The 12,612-nt window shown below is 37.9% G+C and overlaps 1 protein-coding gene across 2 annotated transcripts; it reads right to left on the reverse strand.

Moving 5' to 3' along the window:
• Positions 1-3,894: 3,894 nt before the first annotated feature.
• On the reverse strand, positions 3,895-11,607 carry LOC125241140 (MIP18 family protein galla-1). Of its 2 annotated transcripts, none has more exons than XM_048149476.1 (3): positions 11,372-11,603; positions 11,022-11,285; positions 3,895-4,126 (listed from the first exon to the last, which is right to left on the reverse strand). In XM_048149476.1, exons 1-3 carry the CDS (start codon positions 11,514-11,516, stop codon positions 4,029-4,031), a joined length of 507 nt encoding a protein of 168 aa, XP_048005433.1. In that variant the 5' UTR covers positions 11,517-11,603; the 3' UTR covers positions 3,895-4,028. The 2 variants fall into 2 exon arrangements, with proteins under 2 accessions (XP_048005433.1, XP_048005441.1); XM_048149484.1 differs by having other exon boundaries at positions 4,005-4,126; positions 11,005-11,285; positions 11,372-11,607.
• Positions 11,608-12,612: the final 1,005 nt, after the last annotated feature.

Raw genomic sequence — 12,612 nt, forward strand, 5'->3', positions numbered from 1 at the left:
CATGGACATGAGCTCTAGCTTGACAGTTTACAAGAATATTGCCAGAAGTAATAAAACAATTTTTACCCGACTAATGCAAAAGGAATGGTAAATATTTAGAGAGGAGTTGCTTTTTTAGGGAGTTTTGACATATGAGGGTTTTATATTCTTTGCATAGGAGTAAGCCATTCTGAACATCGCACAAAAATATCTACCATAATCTTATTTCTAAAGCCATAAGGGTGTCGGAGATATCAATGTAACATTTTTCATGTTATTACCGGTGACTGTTCATTAATTAAGTAATAGTACTAAACTAGACAAATCTTAGGCCGGTAGTACAGACAGGTAGTATTAATATTCTTTGTTGCAGACAGGTCACTTCCTACAAAATCGAAGTTTGACAGCAGTTCAGGGTCGAATCGTGTAAGGGTTGTAACAATCAAGTAATCACATAAATATCTATACATCTCTATAAAATTTTGAATCCTATTCCCAGTAATAAGTTTTGAGATGTGACTGTACATCTCAACTCCAATAGGTAATAGCCGAACTGGGCTGGATTCGCCCCACGGAAGTATAACTATTCGCCCGATCGACGATCGGGACAGTGTCCGACCCCTGGCATTATACTACTTTTTTATTCAATACGAATTGCAATGAAGTTATTGATATTGAAAATACCATCAAATGGATGCAACATAAGGGTGCGCGCCCACGGGCGACTTACGTATTTGTATGAAAAGTAGCGTCGCTTCGTGTGCGCACTTTCATACTAGTACTAGCCCATAGACCGATGATGTGAGCGACAAAAAGTCGCCGCCAAAAGTTGCCCGTGCGCGCTCTCTAAGGGCCCCCACAGACGGGAGACAAAACTGTTTTGTCTCCGTCGCTCGGTCTATGGGCTAGTATGAAGGTGCGCACACAAGGCGACGCAACTTTTCATACAAATACGAAAGTCGCCGAGCAACTTTGTCGCCCGTGTGCGCGCACCGCGCACCCTAACACTGTAGTGTGCAGCTTGGCAAAAAAAAAGAGTAGAAATGGTTTTTTTTTTATCATAGCAACACCTGTGTTCATACAAAAGTGTAAGAATAGTTGCCATAAGCAAAACGGTTTACATACACAACACAGTGGTGGTGGCCCTATTATTTTCTACTCTTTTTTTTTTTCAAGCTGTATACTGTTCTGTATTCATTTAGAGCCCAATGTGCCCCACTGCTGGGCAAAAGTGTCCCCCTCTTTTTTATAACCTAACCATAAAATTAAAATTTTGAAAAAACCCCCGACCGCGACATAGTGGACCGATTTTCACGAAACATGGCTAAGAACACTCCCGACTAAATCGGCTTTCAAACAAAAAAAAACTAAATCGAAATCGGTTCATCCGTTCGGGAGCTACGATGCCACAGACAGACAAACAGACAGACAGACACGTCAAACTTATAACACCCCGTTGTTTTTGCGTCGGGGGTTAAAAATCACACAGGCGATAATTTAAATATTTTTATTAATACGGCATAAAAGAAATTTTTACATTTTCTATGAACGAAATCAAAATTATATGTGCCCGTGGCCGAAAAAATGTCCCATTTTGTTATTTGACAGGTTAGACGTATAAAGATGCAAGTAAATCTAGTCCTTATGGTAAGCGGCAGTGGGACGTTTTGCCGGCTGCACAATTATATCTATTTAAAATCGAAATTAACTATTTGTACAAAATTAAATTAATAACATTAGACATTAGCATTGGTTTATTTCATGTGCGTGTATTAAAAATACCTACATCGAAACCAAATCAAGTAAATATACTTAGGTGTAATATAAACTTGATAGATAGTTTATTTAAAATTTGAATTTGCAAAGATCAAGGAAAAATCAACCAAAAAAGAGGAATACTTGGGTATCCAACTATCGTGTGTTGCATATCATATCATTCATATCAATGGCTGTGAGACTACCCCTTTTAGTTATGTTCCGACTCATCGTATAATAATCGGGTTTTCTGCAACACGAGGTTGAGAGGTCGAAGCACACAACTCTCAATATGAATGAAATAATTATGAATCTTAAGATAAGTATTTGAACAGTAAGATTTATAAGAAAAATAAGTTGTTATAACACCGGTAAAAGCATTTATTATTACTAAAAAGCACATACATTTTACACAAGTTTCACCAAGATTATTGGTGTTATTTTCAAGGCCAAAGTTTCACTAATTTATGTACTGTACACAGAGTGCTATAGCAGACTAACCAGACAATCAAAATGGAAATAATAATAAAATAAAATTCTACAGAATTACATTGGCCAGCAATTAAAATATGGGCAACAAATATCAACTAGGTATTTACAAATGACTGCAATCTATTTTACAAAATGATATAATAATAACATTTAACTATAGCAGTAAACCAGTATATAATTCATTATTTAATTTATGTACATAAACAGTTACCATTAAAATACATTATATGAAATTCAAAGGTTTATACGGTAAAAAGTGGAACAGAGCAGTTTGCAAATATTTTGTAAGTTAATAATAACAGGAAATAGACTAGATATTTGCAAACATGTTACACAGGAAACAACTGCTGCTCTTGAATTTAATTTGACTGCAGACTACAACTGTTACACACATCATTTCCACTACCCTGTTTTTCATATCAAGTACTTTATAGGTACCTGGCTTAAAATTAAAACCGTTTTACAGTAACCATTCAATATCAGTCTTTTCCCATCACCAATGTTTCTCCTAGTTCCCACTCCATTCCGCCGAACGACACATCTCAGCTAAAAGATCATCAAACTCTTGCACGGAGCTCTCATACAGCTCCAAGTCTTTTGATAAATCGTCGTTGGTTTCAATATTTTCTTTAACTGACTCGGAGCTCTTAATAGAAGCCAATTCGTCAGCCAACTTTAAATGAGGAGCATTAAAGAAATCTTTATAAAACTCTGCTAAATCTCTGATGGGGTGATTATCGGCGAAAGGAAAATGAAGTAATTTCAGTGGGGGTTCACTTTCGCTTCTGAAACCAGCAAATTTCCGAGGAGGCATCTCAAAAGATGTTGGACTCTTCGAAAGAATAGTTGTGTCCAAGTCCTGTGTGCTCTTTGATTCTATAGGATATTCTTTAGGAGGTGTTTTTACTCTGGGCCTCTCCCTCTGCTTAAACTTAGGAATAGGTATCTTTTTAAAGAATTCCTCTATAGCCTTCTGAATTACTTTTTCATCAACAAAGGCAGCTAACCGTAATGGTTTATTTAGATCAACCTGTTTTAAAGGTTTGTATTCTTTGTCTTTCTGTTCTTTTTTCTTTTTGCACTCAAAGATTACGTGCTTAGGACTCAGTTCAAAGTGATCACTCTTTAAAAGCAAGGTCTTGCTCTTATCTGTTCGATTTGGTGAAATGGAGAAGTTGGTTCGATAAGCAACGGAAAAACAAAGACCTCCTAGGGAGTCTTAAGAGTTCCAGCTTGGATGTTTTTGACAGAATCTCCCAATGATTTAACTTTAGGTTCTCCATTATATACCCTATAGAATATTGTAAAAGATTCCATTCGTTGTTTTCGTGATAAATGATAGGCTGGCGTTATCCTTGTGATAGTTATCAAGGACTTTAAAAGTATGCCCATTCGGAAGTAAACAGTATTCATTGCTTTAAGAGAAGTATCAAATTGTGTCTCATCAAGTCCCAAAGTCCACAGTTCCAGTACCATTTCATCACCATCTTCAGTTTGCACTGATATTTCAACATGCAACTGTGACCGTATAGTTTCCAGTACTCTGTCCGATGGTAGAGCGTTTTTGGTTGCTTGATTGACTTCTGGTGAGTCTGGTATTTGAAGATTGAACCAATCAGAGTCAGAAGTTAGTGGCTTATTGCTGAGCTCAATTTTTACTCCTTTTCTAGATTCAACTATTACCTGGACGCCTTTGTAGGCGAGGAATCTAGTGAACTTAGTAAATTCATTCTTGTCGCTGAGGTTTGAGAATGCTGCGTCCGGTGCCATGGTAACTACTCTAAACTTTTTCTAGTGTACTTCTATTCTTCGTCCGCAATACAGTTTTCAACAAGGCTCCTTAAATTAGGATTCTCCATTGCGGCCGCAATACGCTCCTTGTCGTTGATCTGTTTGTTGACTGAAACAAAGATTTTTTTTTTATTAAAATTATATTTGTAGTTTGATGAATTGATGAGTACTTTAATTTCATGTGTGGATTTCGTCAAAAGAAAGGTTAAACAAGAAAGGGACTATTTATCACAACGTGTCAAAGATTTTCTTTTGGGTCAGTTGATGTAGGTAAATAATAAGATAAGAATATGATTGTCAAAGGGTTAAAGTTTATTATGGTTTAAATTGCATTTGTATATTAAATTGAATTGAAGTGTCTGAAAAGTATTGTAGTGCAAAAATCTTTATATGAAAAAACTCTCCAATTCTGTCTTGGCCTATATCAAGAGTGTATCTTTGTTAATTTATATCAAATTGATTACTTTCGTTGTAGCAAAAAAAAAAAAATATCAAGCTAACAATGCGAGTTGTGAATTACAGTCAATGTATCTGCAGTCAGCAAAATGTTCTCTTTGTCACTTAGGATAAAGACAGTAAAGACCTTGGACAGGTTATTCATAAAAATAAAAACCGTCCAAGAGCGTGGGCCACGCTCAGTGTAGAGTTCCGTAGTTTTCCGTATTTTTTTTCAAAAATTGTTCAACCTATCAAGTTCAAAATAATTTTCCTAGAAAGTCTTTATAAAGTTTTCATATTTTTAAAATGTCTCAAAAGTTAGAGGGACGACGACGACGACGACGACGCAATTTTTTTAACTTTTGGAGCGATTGTTTCCGAAAATATTAACAATATCAAAAAATGATTTTAGTAAACCCCTATTCATTTTTTAATACCTAATCCAAGAATATATCACACATTAGGGTTGAAATGAAAAAAAAAATCACTGCCCACTTTACGTGTAGGGGGGGTACCCTAATAAAACATTTTTTTTCCACTTTTTATTTTTGCACTTTGTCGGCGTGATTGATATACATCGTGAGGCTCTTTGGGTAGTGCTTGGAAAGCTCGGGTGCACGGAAAAGTGTGTAAGGCTTCTTAGACTCCTGCATGACGATATGCAGTGCTGCGAGTGACTTCTTCCCCGTTACCTGTGGGGTGAAGCAAGGTTGCGTTTTAGCACCTACTCTGTTCGCTTTATACTTTGCAGTTGTAGTTAGAGAGGTCTTACAAACAGTTTCCCAAGGAGTCCGCATCCGCTTTCGCACAGTCGGCAATCTTTTTAACCTGGCTAGACTTAAAGCTCACACAAAGGTCTCGTATGCATTGATCTCTGAGATTATGTATGCTGATGATCTGTGCTTCTTAGCAGAATCCCCAGACGGCCTGCAACAGCTGATGTCCGTTTTTCACCAAGCCTGCTGTAAGTTTGGCCTGAAGATCAGTGTCAAGAAGACAGAGGTAATGTCTCTGGACATTCACGGTCAAGAGACACTGGTCATCAGGCTTGGTGAGGATGTGCTGAAGCAGGTCGATAAATTTCGCTACCTGGGGAACACAGTAACATCAAAGTGTGACCTTGATGCCGAGATCAACAGCAGGGTCGGTGCTGCAGCTGCAGCATTTGGCAAACTGCATTCCAAGGTCTTCTGCTCTCATGAGCTTAAGTTAGCCACCAAGGTATCAGTCTATATGGCAATTGTGCTGCCAAACCTCCTATATTCCTCCGAGGCGTGGTGTGTGTACCGTCGCCATATACGCACTCTGGATCGTTTCCACCTGAAATGTCTCCGTTCCATCTTGAAGATCAGATGGTCCGACAGTCCTGCGACGAGCCAATGTTGGTGGCATTGAGGCCTATTTAATGCGTCGGCAGCTTCGGTGGTGTGGTCACGTATCGCGTATGCCGGAGGAGAGAGTGGCGAAACGAATATTTTACTCTGAACTGGAGGAGGGCAAGCGAAAGCATGGCGGACAACTCCTTCGGTTCAAGGATGTCCAAAAGCGTCACTTGAAGAGTTGTGGCATAGAGCCCTCTCAATGGGAGCATTTGGCAGCACAACGACCAGAATGGCGCAGGTTGATATTTAAGGCAGCGTTCCCACTTATGCGTCGCGTGTCTCGGGGCGCGCAAGGGGCGTCCGCGCCACGCCGCTTAAGTGTAATTCAAAAAACGTCTCCTCAGTACATTTTGTATAGGAAAGACGTAAGACGCGCCCCAGGTGGCGTGGCGGCGGCGGGGCGCGCGCCGCGCCGCTTGGCGGCGCGCCTTACGTCCTTCCTATACAAAATGTACTGAGGAGACGTTTTTTGAATTACACTTAAGCGGCGTGGCGCGGACGCCCCTTGCGCGCCCCGAGACACGCGACGCATAAGTGGGAACGCTGCCTAAAGTTGACCTCGATACTAGACGCGACCAGCTCAAGGCCCGCCCTCCTGCTGCCATATCCTACAATTACACTCACGGCGTACTTACGTGTCCTCAATGTGGACGGAGTTTCGCTGCAAAGATAGGCTACATTAGCCATCTTCGGGCGCATGAGCGTCGAAACATTATTTAGGGGTCGAAGTGGTCGCCATGGCCGAAATCGGTCGGACTCCATCATCATACATAGTGGCACCAAATCTCAGCTTTCTAGTGCTAACGGTCACTGATATTATCCGCGGACGGACGGACGGACAGACAGACATGGCGAAACTATAAGGGTTCCTAGTTGACTACGGAGCCCTAAAAAGATACAAGCAAATCTCATCCTCATCTTAAACAACAAAATTAAAATGAAAGACGCATTTTAGCAGGCTGACCTTTAAAGCTAAAGATATTTTATGTTTTTTATAACTTATAGTATATAATTATAAACTTGCCACAACAGGTGTAACATGAGGAAACCGAATAATTTTAGCAGTGTATTCCTCATCATATTGGAAAAGTAAAATTTCATATAAACTTTTCTGTATTTTACCTACTTTCAGAGTTATAAGCATTTAAAAAAATAACAATGACTTATTATTTCTCAGAACAAAACGCTGTTTTGATGGGGATGATGCAGTTAATGACCATAATCTAACTGTCCTCATTGACAGATATCAAAAAGTAACTAGTACAGTCGCCATCAGATATATAAGAGCGCCCGAGGTACTCAAAAATATCTGAACACGCCTCTATTGCCTAGGCGTTAGAGGCGTGTTCAGATATTTTTGAGTACCTCGGGCTCTCTTATATATCTGATGGCGACTGTACCTCATTGCAAAAAAAGTATCTTATTGGAAAAAAAATATTGTGCTTTTTATGTGAAAATACATCCCAAAAAACAAAAAAAAAATTACACAAAAAATTTTTTTTTTGGCGAAATTTGCTTGACGTCATACTTATATAACATTTTATCTTTATTTTGCCCTCAGAAATGAATAGTTAAAATCATTCGGTTTCGCCATGTTACACCGTGTATAGTGTACATTTTTGTTTGTTAGAGTAATTTGAAAGATTTTTAACTATACACCCTGTTTTTATTGATTTGTGTTAATTTTTAGGAAAGCTTCTATAGGTCAAAAACAATTATCACATCATATCACATCACGATCGCTGTCGTGGGCGGTCGTGTCATATAACATTCGGAATTAATTTATTTAATGACAAAAATTGAGTAACTGTGTCAAGTCAAAATCAGCACTTTTCAATAACTGTGTTTGGCACGTTTTGCTCTACAAAAGTGAACCTAATGGAGACGAGAAAAAGTGAACATGGGAAACGCATTTAATCGAAGTTCGCGAACTTTAAGGACTCCTCCTCCTCCTGAAAAAGGACCGGCGAATACGGACCCTGCTCAAGCACAGCCCTCTCCTGCTTCTCCAGCACATTCAGCACAGCCTTCTCCAGCACGCCCACCGCAGCCCGCGCCGGTTGATGTAGTGTCCACCAGTGGAATCCAAGGTTGGATGGATATCCTCAATTGAACAGTGTTTGAATGAAATATGCAACATTGCGAGTGAGGGAAAACTGAACTCGGAGCAGAAAATCAGAATTAATAAACTGAGCAGGAATGTGGCAGGTGGGGTGTCCCAGCTTGCCGTGCAGTACCAGGCGGTTAAGCAACAAGTTTTAGTCAACAATGCCTATCTGCAAAGCTGTATACGAGCAGAATGACATCCGAGAACAAATTAAAGAGCTCCAGAATAGCTTACAAGTTGCCCGACCGAAAATGGAACCGACGGTAACCTTCGCCGACAAAGTGAGAACAGGTAACAACTCATCTATAGTACCTACCAAGACCAACTCTATTGTAATTTACCCTAAGGAGAAGGACATATCAAGCGAAGACACCAAAAAACTTGTACAGGACTTGATAAAACCCGAAACTCTCAAGTTACATATTCGTGGCATGAGAAAAACAAAAAACGGAGGCGTTATTATAAACACCGATCGCAAGGACAACCTAGAGAAACTAAAAGCTTCCCAGCAGCTTCAAAAATCAAGAATGAAATTGGAAGAAACTAGCAAAAGAAGACCTAAAATCATCTTGTTAGGCGTTCCTTCAAATATAACAGAGAAAGAAGTTTTTGACTGCATTTATGAACAAAATATTGTAGATCAACAGCCTAATATTTCTAAGGACACTTTTATGAGCTCTATAAACCCTAGTCATAAATCTGGCAAGAAAGACCAAGCCACATGTAATTATATATTAGAATGCTCAGCCGAAATAAGACGGATACTCATTCAGCAACAGCGCGTATTTATTAATTGGACTTCCTGCCCGGCACGAGATTATACTGTGTTAACAAGATGTTACAAATGTCAGCAATATTGTCATTCTGCTAAATACTGCAGAGAAGCTGAATCTACATGCAGCCACTGCGGATTATCAGGACACAACAAAAAAGAATGCCCTAAGATACTAGAACTTCCAAAATGCGCTTCATGTATGCAATTCAAAAAACCAGCTGACCACCAAACCAATGAGTTGTGCCCAGGGAAAAAAAGTGCCCTAATAAGATATTTAAATACCATAGACTATGAGGGCACCTAATATAATATGCCTAGGTACTGATAAAAACAGCTACCCTGTCATACTATGTCGAAGGAGAAACGTTTTTATTTTATTTATTACCACTTATTTAAGTTAATGTAAACCTACTTACTAATAATCATAGCTGGGCACCGTTAATCAAATAGTTAACTTCGATAATCGCTAATCCGTTACTATAAAAGTTAACTTCGTTAATCGTTAAAGCGATACATTTTAACAAATTTAACGGAAGTTAAAGTTAATCGATAATCCGTTAATCTTGATAAAAAATAATTTTACTGTAAGTACTTGCGTAAGTTTATTTATGTCACTGTAAAATACTGAAGTTCACCAAAATCTCCTAAGAAATCCCAGCTGCCAATGGGTAAAAACGAAATGTTAATAAATATTGTTCTCCTGTGACCTGTAGGTATTGGGTCATTCATGCGGTCGTAGTCATGGTGCGTAGGTTCCTCGGATTTAGACACCTCTAATCGAAGTTGTGATCCACGGTAACTTGGTAAAAAGCGCGGCCCGCCGAACTCTGGCTTGATGCGTTGGTTACGCGATTTGTGTGTCATGCCTGACGATTTACATGCTATTTCTCAGTTAGTGATGGGTACTAATAAACTTACTAACTAAACTTAAACTTTAGCAGGTCTCCAACAAGTGATTCAAAGGCACCAATTGGTCTGTAGAGTGTAGACTGTGAATTTTCTGGAAAATCCTAGGTTTCGCCGTACTCCGGGCTTTTACAGTAGCAGTCAGAGCAAGTTTTAATCGGCGCGTGCGGAACTGGATTAACGATTAACGGACTCGAAGAAATTTAACGGAAGTTAACGAATCCGTTAACATTTTTTGAAGTTAACTTAAAAGTTAATCCGTTAACCAAAATGTTAACTTCGTTAATTAACGATTAACGGATTAACGAGTTAATGCCCAGCTATGCTAATAATTTATAATCTTTATTGTTTTGCTCAACAAGCACCTAACTACATTACACTGACCTACAAACACGAAATGCCTAAGATACAAGTATTAAGTTACTTAGTTTAGGTATTGGCATAAAATAATATTATGTTGACCTGCTTACAATTTTTGCATACAAGATTTATTTATTAATTTATGTTTGCTTTCCTAAACCATGTTTGTACCTATATTTATAGTTTTTAAGCATTATTTAAGAGTATTGTAATTATTTTGATTTTATACATTTTTCTACGAAATAATTTTTTTTATCTTTTTTTTATCTTTATCTTTAATTATTTCTTAAAAAAACTAGTGTCTTAACTCTAACTGTTATAGTATAGAGTTACCAAATTTACCAAGCATAGATTTTACACACATTCAGTACATGAGTGTACTTGTTAAATATTATTATTTATTTTGATATGTTATGTGCCAGTGCCAACCAACACTTCTTGTTGCTTACTTTTATTTTATATTTCAGGTTCTATACCTTTTTAATTAATTTATTATGTACAAAATAAAAGATTTTATTTTTACAATTTAACAAAATGCAATATACCAAGTAGCTTCTGTTAATGAGCCTAACCCATATATGCCCATAAGGTCGTTTTCGACCCACTGCTGAAAACACGCTACTACTCACTAAAATAAGTAAAAGTCAAAAGATTAAGGTTGTCACCTCAAAAAATAGAGGAAAAAATTATGTGTTGGGCACATATGGGCTAATGTGTGTTGATTTTTAACAAAAATCAAAATCAACATGGTGAATAATGTTAGAAGATATAAATAACATTTTAATGTTATCTTTCTCATTAATATCACTTGACCTTTTAATCAAACACTGCTGATAGAGACAATTTCTGCAAACAGTGCAAACTACTGATAACATAGTTTACATAATGGATTGTAGCATTTGCACTTAAAATAATTATTAACAACATACAGGTAATAGTTACAAAGTCTTGATTAAGTTAAGGTAAACTGAATATTAAAAGTGCCATAAGAAATAAATACATTGCAAGTAAAAACTTACATGATGATCATACTCACTTTCATCTTCAGTTGTATGGGCGCCTTTTTTGATATAAATATCCAGTTTCACAGGGTGGTGCAGTGACCGCTGGATCTTAATCCTTATACAAAGTCCTATAAGAGTCGCCAACGAACAGTGAGGCACTGTCGGATTGTATTCAACACGAATAACAGGCACTTTGTCTTCGGTTGGGTCCTTCACGAAAATCCCTTCTTCGTAAACAACCTTCAAGTCCTCGAGTGTATTTGGCTTCTCGGGGTCTCGTATGGTCCGCAAAAAGTCTAAAAACACCACAGTTCAGTTAAAATATCACGAGGAATAACAGTCCAATATCACACATTATTATCTACTTCATAGAAAAACAAACCATAAATCGTCTCTCTCAAGTCATTCTCGTCATTGTATCCGAGCTCTTGTAAACTTGCACTTTTGTCCATATAAGCTGGCTTAGCAAGCTCCACTGGTTGTTTCTGAGTGTTATTTAAAGAGAGTTTGGAAAAAAACGATATCATATCGTTTGTGTTTTGTATTTAATTTATACTTTCTGTATTGTGCACAAGTCAGACATGTTTGTGTGTTGTCAGGCGCAAAGTGCAGCTATCCATAGACAAGTTTTTTTTCAATGATATGATCGTCAGATGGGTCAATTAAATTTAAAAATCATCTGATGAGAAATTAAATTCGCATCAGGGTGCGCGCCCACGGGCGACAAAGTTGCTCGGCGACTTACGTATTTGTATGAAAAGTTGCGTCGCTTCGTGAGCGCACTTTCATACTCCCTCCAAGAGGGTGCGCCCACGGGCGACTTTTTTCGCGACCATGGGCTAGTATGAAAGTGCGCTCACGAAGCGACGCAACTTTTCATACAAATACGTAAATCGCCGAGCGACGGCGGACGTCCGCGTAATATGTTCCTAGCTTTTCGATGCACTTTGGTTTTCATACTATTAGAAAAATTGTATAATATACAGGGGCCTTAAAAAAATAAAAATAATACATATTGTTTATGGTTTTTAGTTATTCTACTAGCTGCTAGATGGCGCTATACACAAAAAGACCAAAAAAATATTTTAGGGTGCTATAATACAGGGCCCATAAAAAGAAAATATTGCTTATGGTTCTTAGTTATTCTACTAGTTGCTAGATGGCGCTATAACAAATATGTATTTATTTTAGGGCGCTGAAACACTAGGAATCTAAATGGAAAGGTTTCTAAAATATTTAATCCCAACCGATATTAAAATGTATACGCATAAGTTGGAAAAAAAATACCTATCGGGTATTTCTTTGTTTAGTGTATAATTCAAACAAAAAAACTAAAGAATAATAGTTTTACAAGGGGGTTATTTACCGCACGTGCCATTGATTGATACCCGAGCAAGCGAAACATTCCAATTTCTTGAGCGTTGCAAGGGTTTCAAGGCACGTAGGTTATACAAATTTTGGCACCAAGTGCAACACGAAGTTTTTCATCACACCAACAAGAGGAAAATAACTGACCAAGCTAAATCAAAATCATCAATTCTTTGGGCATGAATGTTACTTTGCTCTTGTAGACAAAATTCCTTGTTGAAGTATCAAGAAGGCCTTTAGGGTCGGCTCACACCA

The sequence above is a fragment of the Leguminivora glycinivorella genome, chromosome 2 (genome assembly GCF_023078275.1).
Source record: "Leguminivora glycinivorella isolate SPB_JAAS2020 chromosome 2, LegGlyc_1.1, whole genome shotgun sequence".
NCBI lineage: Eukaryota > Metazoa > Arthropoda > Insecta > Lepidoptera > Tortricidae > Leguminivora > Leguminivora glycinivorella.

Bases quoted from the DNA above. Each gene is read 5' to 3' on its own strand.
- LOC125241140 (XM_048149476.1), bottom strand. From the start codon at position 11,516: ATGATATCGTTTTTTTCCAAACTCTCTTTAAATAACACTCAGAAACAA. The intron at 11,286-11,371 runs GTTTGTTTTTCT...TGGTGTTTTTAG, and splicing joins CTTGAGAGAGACGATTTATG to ACTTTTTGCGGACCATACGA. The intron at 4,127-11,021 runs GTGAGTATGATC...TCTTTGTTTCAG, and splicing joins CCATACAACTGAAGATGAAA to TCAACAAACAGATCAACGAC.